Raw genomic sequence first — 17022 nt, 5'->3', positions numbered from 1 at the left:
TCGGCAGCATCTCCAAATTCAGCTTCTTCTTCGGATTCCTCTTCTTTATCTTCTCCTTCGGATTCTTCTTCGACATTTTCCTCAGCAGAATTTTCATCCTCGTTATCCATAAGTAGGTTGAATCTATTGCTTTGTTGTCTTGATTCACTGCTTTCTTCAGTACCAGCAGATGCAGTTATTGTAGACATGGAAGATGCAGTTCTAGAGACAGGTGGTGCGCTACCCTTGGAACTTTTATTTCTAGAGGAAACAGTAGTGAAATCGCTAACGGGAGCTGAAGCTTTACCTTTACGCAAAACGTTCATTGAGCTTTCACCACTCTTCCTTATCACACCGACCTTAGAGATATCTGTGGAAGAGATTTGATCATTACCCCATTTGGAGCCGCTTCTGTTTGAACGACTTCTAGAACTACGTTCACGTTCATGTAGAACTTGCTTTTTGTTGAATTCAGCATGGATCTGAGAAATTGTCTTAGGTCCTGCCAGTTTGGAGTCTGCATTCATCCATCTAGCCTTTCTGAGATCAATCAAATCTAAGAATTTATACTTAATACGTGATCCAATAGCAGGGTTGTCAATATAACTCTTGATACACTGGAATGCATATTCAACACATGATGGAACATCCTCCTCCAATGGTTGACCGACCGTAAGCATGAATTGATTAAGGGTTTCCAACGTATCTTCTTGTGGCAAGTAAGGCCCATTGGACTTGGCAGCCTTAGGTTTGTCTTCCTTTTCAGGCTCGGTTGTAAGTATCCTTATACAACCAACAATAACTCTGAATTTGATCAAGTTGAGTCTGTACAATTCACCAATGAATCTAACGAGACCTAAACCTCTTCTCTTTTGAGCTGCTAATGCGTAATATTCATCGGACATTAATTCTGGTTCGATTGGAGAACCATCTTCGTTAACAGGTAAATCAGTAGACCAACCCTTTTCATATTCAGACTGACATCTTGTAACAAGTAGACGGTATGCCAAATTGGTACCTGTGTAATACTGGTTTTCGGAAGTGGCATTAGGTATTGGGTAATCTTCTGAGTAAATACTTTTATCCACGGTTGAAACCAACTTTTGGCAGAATTTAGCATACATAGAAGACCAATGAGGTTCATCTGTTGCCTTCGCAAAAGTAAGTCTGACTGTCATCTTAAGTGCATTAGCATCAGTTTCCCATTTGGATTGATTGGCAAGAGTTATCAGCTCATCAGTGATATCATCGAACAATTCTAGAGACAATTTGTTTAACAAAGATCTAATCTTCTTTTCCAAATCTTCATTATCATAGATGACGGTTTCACCATCAGGAGCATATTTAACTTCCTTGGCTTTACTTTGAGATTTTGGAACCCATCTATTAGCAGTTTTTTCAAGAGGTTTGACATCTTCTGGAGCCAATTTAATCTGTGGTTTTTCATCAGCTCTTTCTTTTTCACCTCTTGGGCCACGAGACCTTCTAGAACCATCTCTGTCTCCTCCTTTTCTACTCCTTTCACGTGCATCGCGAGGATCACGAGCATCGCGTCCTTTTCTCTTAGAGCCGGTTCTTGAATTGTTTCTACCTTCAAATTCGCCTCTGATTGGCATACCCTTCATAGGCCCATTGGAACGAGCTCTACTATCCTTCATTCTGAAAGATTTATCGCGAGATTCGCTTTTGTCCGGAATGTAAATTTTAGACAAGTATTTTTCCCTCCATGCATCATCGACGTTATAATGAATCTTTTCAAACTGTAATAAGAAAATTGGATCGTATGTGAGGACTTTTCTAGCTTCGAGACTAGCGTCTGGACCATGGAAACCTTCTGCATATTTGAAGGAAAAAACATCTGGAATAGCCTTAGCACTTTCAATTTTCTCGAAAAAGTTAGTCATTGTCATATTATGAGAAGGTCCAGCTTCTTCTGCGGGTTGTTCTTCTAAGTTGTCTTCTGTAGTTTCCGTTATAGCTCCTTCAGCACTTCCTTCAATCTTTTCTTCAGACGTCTCTTCTCTATTTCCTTCCACCTTTTCTTCGGCTTGTTCTACAGTTTTGTCTTCAACATTTTCTTCATTGTCTACGGACTTTTCTTCAGCATTTTCTTCTGTATCTGCTTTGGGTTTTTCTTCGGCTTCTTCTTCGGGCTTGACTTCAGCATTTTCTTCAGCATTTTCTACTGGTTTGACTTCCGCTGCTTCTTCAGATTTGGCTTCATCCTTTGCTTCAAGTGCTGGTGCTGACTCTAGAGAAGTTTCTGCTTCTTTTGTCGCTTCAGGCTCAGATGCAGTGGTCCTAGATTCGGTTTCGGAAACTGGAGCAGACACTGGAGCTTCCTCCTCGGTTGCAATAGCAACCGGTTCTGCTTTCTGTACCTGCTCAGGTTCCACCTTGGAAGCTTCGACCTTTTCTTCAACAGCAGCTGGTGTGGTAGATGACGGTTCGGTAGGTGTAGAATCCTTTGGAGCTGTTTCAGCAGCGGATGCGGCAGGCGTAGAGGTAGAAGCCTTCTTCTTAGCTTTCAGTTGTTGCAAAAACTGTAGTTGAAATGCTTTCTTCGATTCTAAAGTTTTTCCCTTTGGTTCTGTTGTGGCTCCGGCAGAGGCAGGTGCAACAGCAGGAGCGGCAGCAACGGCAGCGGTTGCAGCGGCAGCGACTGGAGAGTTAACTGGATGAGTGGTTGGAGCAGATGTATTGACTGGAGCGGACGTAATGGAAGATGGGATTTTGCTTATAGATGACGATTTCGAATGCGAGAAATTCACAGGAGTGCCGTCCTTGGTTTTGATACTCAATTGGGTATGCTTTTTGATTGGAGATGTGATTGGCTTCTCAGGTAACACAGGTTGTGGTTGCATAGGATAAGGCATTGGGTAGTAAGGCATTGGCATCATTGGGTTCTGGTTTGGATAGAACTGTTGTGGTGGTATATTACGGTAACCCTTTTTGTAACCGTTGTTATTCAAGTTGTTTGGGTTGCTGGTATTACTGTTGGCAGGGCTGTTTGGGTTGTGTCTGATCACGTTGTTGTTGTTCATCCTGTTACCGTTGCTCTTGTTGTGCGTTGGGTAGTTTTCATAAGCGTTATTGTTATACTTCTGATAGTTAGGGTAGTTTGGGTTAAACTGGCCTTTCATGTTGTTGTAGTTCTTGGGCTTATGAGGATACTGTTGGTGGGGATGTTGTGGAGGAAACATCTGCTGCTGCTGTTGCTGTGGGTAAGGGTGAGGTTGCTGCTGTGGATTTAGCGCCTGTTGCTGCTGTTGCGGTGGCAACTGCTGCTGGAGGTGTTTTTGAACATTGGTGACGGGTGGGTTTGGGAGAGAGCTCGGTGCTGCAGAGGTCTGCTTGGCAGAGGTGGACTGAGATGGGGGAGCAGACGAGTTAGTTTCAGGGGAAGGTTCAACAGGCTGTTGCGCTGGTTGCTCCGCTGACATGATGATACTGACTGGTGTTGGTGCTTGAATAAAGTAAAGCCGGTTTATGCTCTGGGGTGTATCTTTTCCTTTGAGAGTCTAGTAAAGAGATTAGTAATAAGGGGGGAGTACTCGAAATGAATAATTATGGAGCAAAAAGTGAGACGACACGAATAAGTGAATAAACGATACGACGAAATGTTAGACCCGTGCTCGGTGTGTAGCAGCGGGGGTGGGGGTGGTTTCCTAACGAAAAATGCTAAAATCGATCAAGCCACTTCTATGAAGATGCCAGTGGAGATGAGGGATCAGGTAGCAATAGCTCGTGTGTTCTCTTCGCTATGCAGGCAGTTCTGTGGCACAAGAAGGTCGCTTTGGTCGGGATCGGCAAACGCAACGGGTTCTTGTAGCGGTGATCGGCAGACTGACTAGGCAGGAGTGAAAAAGTGGGTACTGGTGGAAAAGTACGGTGACGAACTCGGGGTGACGACGGCTGATTCTGGTGGACCTGTGGATGAACAAGAACAGCAGAAGGTGTACACGTGGCGGGGCTCGACGGTGTGGTCTGTGGAGAAGGCGGAACAGAGCCAAGCACGCTCACGCAGAGAAGAAGCACCAGTTGCAAAAGGCTACGGTCTCTCGTAGACGTGTAAAGTGAGGCCCCCAACCGTCCACACGGGTCCCACGTACCGACGGCGACCCTCTCTGGTGCTCCTGCCCCTCGCTCTCTCCCTGCCTGCCTTCCTGCCTGCACGCCTGCCGCGGACAACCTGCCTGCCCGCTGAAGCCTCGCCGAGTCTCCTTCGGGGAAGGCAGGATGGCCGTTCAGCGGAAAAAATTTTCTGGGCGACGTGAAAAAAAAAAAAGAGGGCGAAAGCGAGCAGTGTGGAAAGTTTCGTGCGACGGTTCTCATTTTTGGCAGGGAACGGGGGGAGGGAAAAGAAATAGAGGGAATTAACGACGCGTCGGCAGGGGGGGAAGGAAATGAAAACGTTACGTAATGAAGGAAGGGTGGATTGGGTCGGGGAATGGTGCACGGGTTATCAGGCTCTTTGCCTTCCTCCCCTGGGAGGGCCCGTTTCCCAAATAGAGATGTAGACATGATTTGCCACCTTGGCTGATAGTGGCAGAGAGACGGGAAAAGAGCTGTTTAGACTTGTGCAGACCTCACTCTGTTTGCAATTGCCGCTTCTACACACAGGAATGTCGTCAACTGCGTCGCCTATCGCCATAGCCCACACGAGCGGCATCAAGCCGTTTTTCAGCCAGAAGATCCAGGACTATGAGATCGAGCTTGCAGCACGGACACAGAACTTACGCAGACTCGAGGCGCAGAGGAACTCGTTGAACTCTAAGGTGCGGTCGCTCAAGGACGAGTTGAAGCTCTTGCAGGAGCCCGGATCGTATGTCGGAGAGGTGATCAAGGTGATGGGCAAGAAGAAGGTGTTGGTGAAGATCCATCCGGAGGGGAAGTACGTGGTGAACGTCACGAAGGACATAGATATCAAGCAGATCACGCCTTCGCTCCGCGTGTGCTTGAAGTCGGACTCGTACGACTTGCACAAGATCTTGCCGAACAAGGTCGACCCGTTGGTGTCGCTCATGATGGTGGAGAAGGTGCCGGACTCCACGTACGACATGGTGGGCGGGCTCGACAAGCAGATCAAGGAGATAAAGGAGGTGATTGAGTTGCCTGTCAAGCACCCGGAGTTGTTCGAGTCCTTGGGGATAGCGCAGCCAAAGGGCGTCATATTGTACGGGCCTCCCGGCACGGGCAAGACCTTGTTGGCCAGGGCCGTGGCCCACCACACAGACTGCAAATTCATCAGGGTCTCCGGTTCCGAGCTAGTCCAGAAGTACATTGGTGAGGGTAGTAGAATGGTGCGGGAGCTCTTTGTGATGGCCCGGGAGCATGCGCCCTCCATCATCTTCATGGATGAGATTGACTCGATCGGCTCCTCCCGTTCGGAGTCGTCCTCCGGAGGCGGAGATTCCGAGGTCCAGAGAACCATGTTGGAACTTTTGAACCAGTTGGACGGTTTCGAGTCCTCGAAGGACATCAAGATCATTATGGCCACCAACAGATTGGACATCCTAGACCCTGCGCTGTTGAGACCGGGGAGAATCGACCGTAAAATCGAGTTCCCTCCTCCAACCTTGAATGCCAGAACCGATATATTGAAGATCCACTCCAGGTCGATGAACTTGACTCGAGGAATAGATCTGAAAAAGATTGCCGAAAAAATGGGTGGCTGCTCCGGTGCAGAGATAAAAGGTGTCTGTACAGAGGCAGGTATGTACGCTCTCAGAGAGAGAAGAATACACGTCACTCAGGAAGATTTTGAGCTTGCCGTGGCAAAGGTCATGAACAAAAACGAAGAAGGCGATGTCTCTGTCGCCAAGTTATTCAAATAGGTGCCGTCTCTCTCCCTCCATTCATCCTCATATATCTTTTTGTATAAGCTTTCCATACGCTAGATATATGTATACAGTAGTAGTTCAAACCACTTGTGCAAATACTAATCTGGCTGCTGCTGTAAGTTCTGCTAGTTCGACAAACGACAATAACTACACACTACAGGTAACCCATGTATTGTCAAAAGAAAATACCATAAGGCATGGAGTTCTTCTGCTACATTGCTCCTGGGAGCTTTTCAGCCACCTTTGTAGCTGCCAATCCCAACTGATTGACAAATCCATGCCCATCTCCCACATTTCATTCTACCTGGAGGCAATTCCGTGTAGGAATGTTGCCGCTAATCTAGCAATTGCGCGCAATAGCGTAAGGCTTCGATCACCTCTATCAATGCGACAGTTATTAACGCTCGAGTACCACCACGTACTCGTTATCAGACGATAGTAGAAGTATCGTGGCATACCGAAGAGAGAGGCAAGAAGCAATTGAGGCAAGATAAGATGTCTTTCATATTCAAATCCCCGCTAGACGTTGAAATCAACCTTGATTCAGAAGACACAAGGGAAGTGGTAGAGGTGAACTCAAGTAAGGGCCGTAAGGAACGATTACTACTCTACAAAGATGGAGAAACCGTAAGAGGGGTTGCTATTTTACGAACAAGAGACAATAAGAAAGTTGAGCACAACGGAATCCGGGTTCAACTACTAGGCACGATAGAAACTCATAATGAAGGCAAAGTCACAAACGATGACTTTCTCAGCTTTGCACAAGAATTAGCTGCTCCTGGTGAGCTCAAAAATACAGAGTCATTCAACTTCGAGTTTAGAAATGTGGAGAAAATGTACGAGAGTTATAGAGGAACCAACGTCCGATTGAGGTATTACTTGAAAGTCACCGTTTCAAGGAAAAGCGCAGATATCATCAAAGAAAGAGAGTTGTGGGTATACCAATATGTTCACTCCAATGGTGCAGCTGCGAAGAATGGTAGCTCAAGTGATAAACTAAGTTCATATTCTGCATCGACAACCAGTGATAAGAGTATCGCTTCAAAGAACTCCTCTGGCCAAGTTGATAAGTCACCTTCTGCTGTATCCACAGTCAAAATGGATGTCGGTATTGAAAGCTGTTTACACATTGAGTTTGAATACTCCAAAAATAGATTTCCTTTGAAGGGGGTCATTGTGGGAAGAATATATTTCCTTTTGGTAAGACTCAAGATAAAGCACATGGAACTAAGCCTAATTCGTAGGGAAACTGTCGGAAGTGGAGCAAGCCAAGTCAGTGAGAGTACTACAGTAGTCAGGTTCGAAATCATGGACGGCGCTCCAGTTAAAGGTGAAACAATTCCCATCAGACTCTTTTTGGGTGGCTTCGACCTGGTGCCTACCTACAGAGACGTCAATAAAAAGTTCAGCACGCGTACATTTCTGAGCTTGGTTCTCATTGATGAGGACGCAAGAAGGTATTTTAAACAAAGTGAAATCATACTATATCGAGAAGAATAGGGCATATAGATTGTTTATAGCCATTCGGGTACGTGAGTAGTCATATATCTGTTATCTGTGAATCAAAAGTTGTCTCGGTAAACTTCACAGTTTCGCTCTATTTCAAAATGAGTGTACTTTCCAACCTGTAAGTTAATAATTCTAAAAGTTCTTTACAATAAAATCTAATCGGCTAGTTGAACTTGCGTTCAAAAACAATCAATGTTTTCTCCCTGGCTGAGTGCCGTGAACTCAGAGAAACCGCACAACAATGTTACCAATTTCAGAGTTGAGAAGTTAGATAAGATACGTTTGCTTCCTAAGGCTCAGCAAAAGTTAGCATCCTCGGTTCATACAAGTTTAAATGATTTACTTGTCAAAGACTGTAGTTTCATCGACAATAGATCATCTTGGTCATTATTTGGCTTGGATGAATACAACGTTTATATTCCAAAGTTACAGGAAAAATGCCAACCCAATGTTTTGAAGTGCAAAAAGCAAAACTGGTCATATGACAACAGTCGATGCTTCAGCAAGAAAAAGCTGGAACAGCAAAGGCTAGTCACTTTAAAGGAACCCATAAGTCTAACATCTAGTTGCAGGTCAATGTTAGAAGGTTGTGTGAAGAGCCAAAGCTGTGAATTCAAGCCCGTGGAATATCCCTCTACCAAACCAAACGCATTGTTCTATGATACTTACGATTAAATTTTTTGCCGAAATAGTTTTGGCAATACTGATTGCAAACCTCGTGATGAAAATAACGCTCAGATGTATATGAAGTGGAATCACACTTCACCGCTAAACCCTAAACATGTTCTTTCAGAAAGTGAAGAGAACTCAAAGCTTGAATCCCTATTGTTCGGTCATGAATACCTTCAAACAATGCCGAAGTTTTTGTCTCCTTGGAGACTATCTTAAAGATGAAATACTCCTTCCTACTAACCTGAAGAATTCCTCCCAAAGTCTGTATCTGGAAAACTTACTTTCAAGATGGAATTTTCAAAAAGCGTTGGGGTGGAAGATAGAGAAATCGTACATCTTCGACATCATTGATGACCCAATTTTAGAATTAGAAATGAAATACAAGCTTCCTTTACTTTCAATTGCAGTAATGAGGACACATCCTCAGCTGAGAAAAAGCTTTTGCAAAAAAATGGCAAGCAAGGAAAGGATTTTCAGTGAAAATGAAACTTATATGATTGACTGGGAATCTTTTAGTACACTAAAGTTGGAAAGTGGTATGGCTGAAAATGAAACAAACACAAAACTCACCATTTCACTAATGTTATTGACTAATGATAATGATCGCTGCTTAAAATTGTCAGATATTGAAAACGACTGTAAAGCAAAATCAACAACTATCCATCAATCAATTCCAATAAACCTTTCGCAAGATTTTGACGAAACTTGGAAAAACAATACACATAACGTACTGGGAGAAGAGGGTGGTGCTAGTTTGTCCCATCATAGCAACTCAGAAGATAAAACTTTTTTGCAAGTGCACTGTGATACGACAGTAACGGATGACGAGGTGCAAAGTAGCAAAATCAAATTTACGGACTTGCCTTCAACTCCAAAGGTTGTACATGTGAAACCTTCTGAAAAATCCGAATCAGCATCAACAAAAAGAATGATGAGTGAAGTGAGCTCTATTACACTGAAAAAACGCAAAAGAGAAAACTTGACTCAATTTGACTTCAGTAAAAATTACCCAGATCTTGATGTTCTGAACCAAACAACGGGATCATTCTATCAACTTCCAGAAATTGTATTACCTAAAACTCAGGCTACTTCTAGAGAACTGATGAATAAGTTCCGAAAGCAAGATTTCCCACCAAATGTAGAACGTGCAAAAATTCTAGATTATAGTGAAATAGACCTCGATGAAACGGTTCTGAATATTCCTCCCTCTCAAGTTTGTAATGTAATGCTCAATGTAAATTTTGCTACAAAGTTCGGAGCGGCATTTCGTCAGTTTAGTAATATACTTGAGAATACCAACAGAGTTATGTGAAACGAATTCAAAATGAACAGCTCAAACTTGGAGTATGATATGTTTTTGAACGCATCCTGTGGAGTAATTTTTGTCCGACCCATCAACATTTATCAGATTGATATGCATACGGGAGAGAACTTGATGTTTCGACAAATGTTTGAAATTGCAATGCAAGTAACTAGTCTGATTGTTGTAATAGCAGTGGATAAAACTGACTGGCTAAAAAATGACAAAAAGCTTCTTTCTTTTATTAAAGACGCTGAAGATTATGGTGTACAAATATTCGTAGTGGAAAGTGACCCTAAAATCATTGCGGTAAGCATGTTAGAGCTAATTCAAAAGTATAGTGCTTTCGACGAAAAGCCCTTCTTGTGGACAGCTGAAAACAAATGGCTTGAGGATTGTGGCATATCCAATCCGTTTCTTGCACAGTTGATCCTCGACACTTGGAGTTTTGAGGATTTGGTGAAACAGTCAGAGGAAGAACGAACCGGTAATCTTCTCCGAATGTGCACAGATGATTTAGCGAGCCATATAAATAGGGCTGTGCAAAAATTCACCAATGTAGAGTTTTGATCGCCGGAGAGCTGTATTCGGAACATGATTTCCTAGACATTTGCCGTTAGCCATTTTTTTTGCCTGCATATCTTATTCTGGTGTATTATTTTGTACTTTTCTGGCTGAAATAAAACTGCAATATCCAAGTTCAAGAATCGAAAGCTCAAAGAGGATGACTCAAGATAAAAAGTTGGAAATACTGGAGAAGTTAACATACCAGCCTCACAATGGGGCAAAAATTTTGCCTAAGCATACGGACAAAGTCATTCTGCCAGAAAAAATACTTAATTCGTTGATAGAGTTACAAAAACTACATGATCTCGGATCTTTACCCCATCCTCTAGTGTTTAGGCTCAGTACTCCGAGCCAAAACACTTATGTCGGGGTGAAGGAATTTCACGATAAAGACGAAAGCAGTATTTTTTTATCCGAAGATATAACTAAAAGATTGAAAATATGTCCACCAATTCATGATAACATTGAGGAATATCCAGAAAAGGATGATCAGGCAGAGATTCTTTCCATCGAATTGGCATTAAATGTTTCGGCCATTGATAACACGACGAAGAAGGCAACGATCGAATTAGCACCGAGAGAAAATTATAGAGTGTTGGACTGGAAGTCATTTTTAGAAGCCACACTCCCTGCCAATTATACTGCAGTAACAACAAATGATGTTCTTATTTTTGATTTTGATCAGCAGCAATTCGTTCTAGACGTTATATCTGTCAAGACCACAGAAAATATACGCACGGTATGCGTTATTGATAGGGATATTGAATTGAAAATAAAAACACCGAGTGGCATTGAAGGTGATTTAAGCCCTGAATCAAATAACAGTCATAGAGACACATTGCCTGGCGAGTACGTTGACCTTTTTGGAGATAAGGAAGGTGAAATACAAGTTGGTGAGAGAGTTAAGTTGAAAATTGGTTCTGCCGAGAGTTTTGTCGCTGACGGAGAGTTTTCTCTTGCTTTTGACCAGTTTGTAAGCGACTCAAGGTTCGAAACTGCGACGATGGATCGGCCAGAGAAAGAATGGACCAACGATACTGATGATGAGATAAACATATATGTTTACGGATTCGGAAAATATTATGATCATAGCCTTAGTGCTATAAAATTTACTATTTTAAAGGAGCGGAAACAGGATAAGGATAGCAGAAGTGAAGAAAGTGAAATCCTTGATGCAGATTCTGTTCGATGCATCTATTGTAAGAATATAATCAAGGCATCATCGCAGGTACTCCATGAAAACTTTTGTCGGAGAAACAATGTTCTATGTCCAGAAGGCTGTGGGGAAGTTTTTCTTAAAACTGTTCCTTCAACACATTGGCATTGTTGCTCTACATATGGGGATAGTGACTGGAGCAAGAAACTACATTCTGAATATATGCATGATGATATCAGCGTAGTTGGTGTTACATGTGAACAATGTAAAGAGTATCATTGTACAACAAGATACATACTTTCACAACATATCTCTAGGGATTGTCCAAAAGCGATCCATGAATGCCGATATTGTCACTTGGTGGTAGCTCGGGGTGAACCATGTGGGGAGTCGAGATTCTATGGGGTCAGCCTACATGAGTGGTTATGTGGATCGAAGACAACGGAATGCCCGAAGTGCAATAAAATCATCAAGTTACGAGATCTAGAGACACACCTGAAATTACACGATATGGATCGTCTGAACAATTCTATTCCACAAGTGTGCAGCAATGAATTATGTGTGAATGTTGTTGGAACAGTGGATGAGAATGCACTTGGGCTCTGTAAGGACTGCTTTGGATCTTTATACTCTACCGTCTACGACCCTGATGGAAAGAAGCTGATGCAAAGAATAGAGAGGAGGTATATTCTTCAGATCAAGAACGGATGTGGGTCTCGTGATTGTGAAAATGAGCTATGTGGCACTAGTGCCAAGTGCAAAGTTCCATCTGAGACGAGGGAAAGCATGGCTGGGGTCGTCAAGTTTGTCAAAGGCGAGGTCATGAAGGAGGTGTTAAACAGAAAGAAGTTGCATTTCCAGTTCTGTGTTTCGAAGAGTATGGAGCATCGGAGACGTTTTGTTTCGATGTTTGAAGGGGGTGAGTGGGCAAGGGGCTGGATTTGCAAGAGCAACGAGGTCTGCGGAAACGACGTCAAGGCCATGGGACAGTGGTTGGAGCGTAATGCGGTGACTAACATTGAGTATGGTAGATGAGGGAGGGATATGGATAGACAAACAGGCTACAATACTTTTTTATTAATAAATAAATAGATAGATCAGGCATTTCACGGGGAATGGACTAGTTACCTAAACACTTTAAGATGTCGGACCAGACGGTTTTTGGGCTCTGAGAGGCGTCGACGCCAGACCAGATGCCAGTCTTCTTGTAGTAGTCGACAATTGGCTCAGTTTGTTTGTGGTAGGTTACTAATCTCTTCTTCAAGGCGTCGACGTTGTCGTCGGATCTTTGGATCAAAGGCTCGCCGGTGACATCGTCTTTCATGTCAGACTTTGGTGGGTTGAAGATCTTGTGGTAGGATCTGCCTGATGCTGGGTGAACCAATCTACCTGTGATTCTGGCGACCAACAACTCGTCGTCAATCTTCAACTCAACGGCCTTCTGCAATGGCTTCTGCATGTCCTTCAACATGGAGTCCAATTTTTCAGCCTGTGGAATCGTTCTTGGAAAGCCGTCGAGAATGAACCCGTTCTTGCACTCTGGGTTACCTTTCAACTCGCTCTGGATCATGCCAACCATGATCTCGTCGCTGACCAAACCACCCTGGTCCATGATCTTCTTGGCCTCCTTACCCAGAGGGGTGCCCTTGGCGACCTGGGAACGCAACATGTCACCCGTGGCCAAGTGGCAGGCACAATACTTCTCCTTCAAGTTTGGAGCCTGGGTACCCTTACCAGCACCAGGAGGCCCAATGAGGACCATGCGGAGCGCAGGAGGCAACGGAGTGGTGAGCCCGGTCTTGGTTTCGAGCTCAGCAACACGGTTTTCGAGTTTGGTGACAAGGTCTTTGAGTTGATCCATTGTGGGTGAAAAGTTAGCTCTTGCAGAAAAGGTGGCTACAGTGAAACCTCTACGACAGACCAGCACCAGACCCAGGGCCTGTCCAGCACCCCAGAAATAGCCAACAGTCCAGCACTGCAGAGAAAAGCAACGCCAGGCTCCTCCAGCCCGTACACGTCCAGGCCAGGAGCACGCCGAGGCTCTGCTACACCGCTTCCGCCAGCTGCCTCACCACCTCCGCCGCCAACGGCGGGCCTGCAAACCCGTCGCCGTCGGCCCGGCTCGCCGCAACGGCGGAGGGGAAGCAGAAAAAAGAGGAGAAGAGGCGGAAATCGAGCGACGCGTCGGTGAGCAGGTAGAGAACAGAAGGATGTCGGGATGTATGTGGATGATCTATATATCGAGATTAGATGAGTCATAAACAGAGAGAAATAAATAAATATATGAGTTAGAGAGAATAAATAGAAAGAAGGAAGACAGCAGGGATTCTGGGAGACAGGCCAAGCTTAGAACTTGACGTCCCAGTTGTCTAGCTTCATGGTACCGTTTTCTTGCAAGTTGATGTGCATCTTGAACGCATCTTTCAAAGAGTGTGGTTCGTGCAAGGACTTGGTCTTCGTGCAGTGGAAAAGGGCTCTGGCGTAGTACTCGTTCAACTGGTCCTTGTAGTCTGGATGAGCACAGTTGTTGATGATCAATGGGACTCTTTCCTTTGGAGCCAAGCCTCTCAAGTCGGCAAGACCGTAGTCAGTGACAAAGACGTCCAAGTCGTGCTCGGTTTGGTCGACGTGGGAGGCGAATGGCACGACACAGGAGATACCGGTAGGGTCTGTCTTGGTCTTACGAGCGGCAGGGGTGTGCATTATTGAAAGCTTGGCGTTACGCAAGAAGTCGGCAGAACCACCGAGACCGTTCAACATTCTGGAACCGTTGACGTTGGTGGAGTTGGCGTGACCGTAGATGTCGAACTCAACAGGGGTGTTCATGGCAATGACACCCAATCTTCTGATGATTTCCGGAGAGTTGGAGACAACCTGGGATCTCAAACACACCTTCTGTGAGAACAAGTCCCAGTTGTCAAAGAACTTCTTGAAACCTTCTTGAGATAATCTGATCGAGGTAGAGGTGGCGTAGTCGATCTTGCCGCTCTCGAAGTATGGCAAGAAGGAGTCCTGCATGACCTCGGTCCAGACAGTCAAGTTCTTGAACGAAGATTGCTCCAACCCTTCGATGATGGCGTTGGCAACGTTACCGATACCAGATTGTAGTGGGTGCAAGTTTTCTGGCAATCTACCAGCCTTGACTTCCTGCTCGAAGAATTCGATCAAATGGCCTGCGATCTTCTTCGACATCTCATCTGGGGCAGTTGGAGATGGAACCTTGTCAGGAGTGGTGGACTCGACAATAGCAACAACCTTGGAAGGATCAACTGGGATGGCGGTTAAGCCAGACTTCTGGTCAACGGTCATGTAAGGGTATGGAGGTCTGTGTGGAGGGTTGATTGGCATGTCAATGTCGTGGAGACCCTCGAAGGATGGGGTAGCGGTGTTGACCTCGATGATGATCTTATCCGAGACGGAAATCATTTCTGGGGAACCACCGACAGCTGGACCTGGGACAATGGAACCGTCCTCGGTGATAGCGGTGGCCTCAATGATGGTGTAGTCAAGAAGGTTGTTGTCCTTCTTGAATCTGGTGTAGTACCCATAAGTCAAATCCTGTGGGAACATGGACAAGTGTTTATCGAAGAACTGGGTTCTGTTATCGTTGATCGCCTTGGAGATCGGCTTACCGACCTGATGCGGAGCTCTTCTGTGGATCATGTTCAACTCGGCCCATCTGGACTCTTCTGGACCGGCAGAAGCACCAACAAACAAGTTGAAACCAAGCTTGCCCATCAGCTTGTTCTGCTCAACGTGGTCGGCTAAGGCGGTTGGAATCACCTTTGGTGCACCGACACCAGTGAACCCCGACCAACCCAAGTACTGGCCGTCCTTGAATAACGGAACACATTCCTCGGCGGTTCTGAGCTTCTTGAGGTATGGAGCGTATCTGACTCTCTGCTTTAAGATGGCGGACATTGTTCTAGTGGTAAGGGACAATAAAACAGCTTACAACAGTTAAATAAACACGGCGGACGGGCTTACGGCTTGTCTGATTGGCTGGCTGTTTGCTTGGACAACCTCCTCTTTCTTCTATAAGATCACAAACGTGGGGAAGCAGACAAACGCCCCCATCCAAAAGAAAAGAGTGTGTACAACAGAGGCAAGAGCCTCCCGCCGACGCAACAAACCGTCCACAACAAGCGGTCCTACCGAAACGGTCACCCGCCGCCGCAACACGCCGTGGAGAGAACCTGGCTCATGACCTCCATGGACCCTCCTTTCTCCCGTGGACCGCTTCCCCACACTTTTCGGGGCGCTCGCTTACGTAACAGTGCCCGTCTCGATTCCGATATCCATTCCTGCTCCGGCGTTTCAGGAACACGGGGATGCTTTTTGGGCGTTTCATGCGTATTATGAGTTTCTAGAAATGCTGCTACTACAATTACAAACGGAATACATCTCCGAAAGTGTCGTCGTACCTTTCGTCCATGCATTCGTCGATGTACCCGACCTTGACGTGGCAGCAGGGGCCGAAAATGCTGCGCAGCCGCTGTGTGTAGGTGTCGATCTTGCGGACTTCCTCCTCCAGAAGCGGCTTGCCGCTCCGCTCGTAGTTGTTCCCCCTCATGAGATAGAGTTCGAAGTGACGCATGTGCATCTCAATGCCGTCCTTGGCGGCAAAACACTTGTCAAGCTCCTGGATGGACGAACTACGCCAGCCAACAAGCACAAGCTTCTCGAGGTTGCTGAGAATGCTTCTCTTCACCATTGCGCTGTCCACCGGCGCACCGTGGCCACTCCAACCGTTATCTGGCGCCACCTCGGTGTAGTACTCCCGCTGGAGGTTGATCATGTGGAGCCACGGGTAGTAGCACGTGAACCCGTTCTCTTTGTACCTGTCGTTGAGAACAACAACCTCCAACTCCTTGAGGTTCTTATAGAAATCAATCTCAAAGAAAAACCGCTCGTTGTACTCAGTGTTAATAAAGCTCTTGAACCGCTCGCATCCGGTGAACTTCACATAGTCGCCGCTAAAGTAGAGTCCGATCTTGACCGGCCGGCAATTAGTATCCCCCCGTCTGTTCCTGGTGCTGCTCGAGAGTAAACTCCCATTTCCCGGCATCGGATACTCAGGCGAAAAAACGTCCTTCAAATTGACTGGATACTCCCACGCACAGTTGATCAGCTTGACCTCGTCCAACTCGATCAACTTGCCGTCGAGACTTCGTTTTCGGTAATCGCTCATATCCTCCTTTATCTTCGGGTAGAAGTAGATGTCCTTGGCAATGCTGAACCCTTTCAAAGTTAGCTGTCGTATATTGTGGAATCTCTGCAACTGTGTCAACTCAAACATCGCATTATCATTGACATCCCCGCTGTTGCACACGCTTTTGCTCACAAGGGTCATCTTTTCGACCTTATTACTAAGCTCAACATCAAAATCATCCTTGTACTTCAGGCATCTCGCACTGGTGATCAACTCAATATGCATTTCTCTCAGATTCTTGCATTCTTCAAAGAGCTTCCTGAACGAGACGTTCCATTCCCCGTTGTTAGTCTCCTTCTCGTTCTCAAGGTCGCAGAGAATTTTCACCCGTTGTACGTAGTCCAGCTGTTTGAAATTCTCCAGAAACAGCTTTATATCCTTCCATTTCAAATGAATGTTTCTGAAAAGATCCATATACACCAGCCCCCGATGTTCGTGGTTGGTGCTCGATAACCGGATTAAATCCTTCCTGCTCACCTCATCAAGTATTTTGCCGAGAATCTCGTTTGGAATATGCATTAGAAATGAATTGACGTTGCTCTTTTTTCGGAGTTTCATACATTGGCGATCATCAAGTATACTACCGTCTTGCATTTCTTCTTTGACAATTCTATATTCATCAACCTCACGTTTTCGTTTCCCTCCCAAATCTTTCTCTGTTGGGTACATCTTGTTATTCAAATGGTACTCGGTAAGGGTTGGATCTGCTGTAATATTCTATACCGTTTCCATAAGTTTCTTCCTCTGTTTGTGCTCTCCGATCCATTACTACAGAGAAGGTTTG

The 17022-nt window shown here is 45.3% G+C and overlaps 8 protein-coding genes across 8 annotated transcripts; 4 read left to right on the top strand and 4 right to left on the bottom strand.

Moving 5' to 3' along the window:
- Window positions 1-431: 431 nt before the first annotated feature.
- On the bottom strand, window positions 432-1397 carry PICMEDRAFT_23142 (hypothetical protein; the record flags this gene model as incomplete). The annotated part of the gene is made up of 1 exon (XM_019162297.1): window positions 432-1397. A coding segment is annotated over one exon (966 nt), but the record flags the coding sequence as incomplete, so codon positions are not given.
- Window positions 1398-4338: 2941 nt separating this feature from the next.
- PICMEDRAFT_17692 (hypothetical protein) lies at window positions 4339-6208 on the top strand. The gene has a single exon (XM_019161698.1). It carries the CDS (start codon window positions 4605-4607, stop codon window positions 5814-5816), a length of 1212 nt encoding a protein of 403 aa, XP_019016316.1. The 5' UTR covers window positions 4339-4604; the 3' UTR covers window positions 5817-6208.
- Window positions 6209-6317: 109 nt separating this feature from the next.
- Window positions 6318-7322, top strand: PICMEDRAFT_73978 (hypothetical protein; the record flags this gene model as incomplete). Its single annotated transcript, XM_019164637.1, has 1 exon — window positions 6318-7322. One exon carries the CDS (start codon window positions 6318-6320, stop codon window positions 7320-7322), a length of 1005 nt encoding a protein of 334 aa, XP_019016315.1.
- A 201-nt stretch (window positions 7323-7523) lies between these two features.
- PICMEDRAFT_73977 (hypothetical protein) lies at window positions 7524-8006 on the top strand (the record flags this gene model as incomplete). The annotated part of the gene is made up of 1 exon (XM_019164636.1): window positions 7524-8006. One exon carries the CDS (start codon window positions 7524-7526, stop codon window positions 8004-8006), a length of 483 nt encoding a protein of 160 aa, XP_019016314.1.
- A 106-nt stretch (window positions 8007-8112) lies between these two features.
- PICMEDRAFT_12934 (hypothetical protein) lies at window positions 8113-9315 on the top strand (the record flags this gene model as incomplete). The annotated part of the gene is made up of 1 exon (XM_019159989.1): window positions 8113-9315. The coding sequence occupies one exon, from the start codon at window positions 8113-8115 to the stop codon at window positions 9313-9315; it is 1203 nt and encodes a 400-aa protein (XP_019016313.1).
- A 2831-nt stretch (window positions 9316-12146) lies between these two features.
- Window positions 12147-12887, bottom strand: PICMEDRAFT_73975 (hypothetical protein; the record flags this gene model as incomplete). Its single annotated transcript, XM_019164635.1, has 1 exon — window positions 12147-12887. One exon carries the CDS (start codon window positions 12885-12887, stop codon window positions 12147-12149), a length of 741 nt encoding a protein of 246 aa, XP_019016312.1.
- Window positions 12888-13224: 337 nt separating this feature from the next.
- Window positions 13225-15068, bottom strand: PICMEDRAFT_17688 (hypothetical protein). Its single transcript, XM_019161696.1, has one exon. It carries the CDS (start codon window positions 14945-14947, stop codon window positions 13373-13375), a length of 1575 nt encoding a protein of 524 aa, XP_019016311.1. The 5' UTR covers window positions 14948-15068; the 3' UTR covers window positions 13225-13372.
- Window positions 15069-15194: 126 nt separating this feature from the next.
- PICMEDRAFT_17686 (hypothetical protein) lies at window positions 15195-16983 on the bottom strand. The gene has a single exon (XM_019161695.1). It carries the CDS (start codon window positions 16905-16907, stop codon window positions 15414-15416), a length of 1494 nt encoding a protein of 497 aa, XP_019016310.1. The 5' UTR covers window positions 16908-16983; the 3' UTR covers window positions 15195-15413.
- Window positions 16984-17022: the final 39 nt, after the last annotated feature.

This window comes from Pichia membranifaciens (genome assembly GCF_001661235.1).
Source record: "Pichia membranifaciens NRRL Y-2026 unplaced genomic scaffold PICMEscaffold_5, whole genome shotgun sequence".
In the NCBI taxonomy this organism is placed as follows: domain Eukaryota; kingdom Fungi; phylum Ascomycota; class Pichiomycetes; order Pichiales; family Pichiaceae; genus Pichia; species Pichia membranifaciens.
Note: the sequence above shows the minus strand (reverse complement) of the source record. Positions and strands in the feature narration are given on the sequence as shown.

What these genes read in the sequence shown, in the direction of transcription:
- PICMEDRAFT_17692 (XM_019161698.1), top strand. Translation starts at nt 4,605, where the DNA reads ATGTCGTCAACTGCGTCGCCTATCGCCATAGCCCACACGAGCGGCATC.
- PICMEDRAFT_17688 (XM_019161696.1), bottom strand. Translation starts at nt 14,947, where the DNA reads ATGTCCGCCATCTTAAAGCAGAGAGTCAGATACGCTCCATACCTCAAG.
- PICMEDRAFT_17686 (XM_019161695.1), bottom strand. Translation starts at nt 16,907, where the DNA reads ATGTACCCAACAGAGAAAGATTTGGGAGGGAAACGAAAACGTGAGGTT.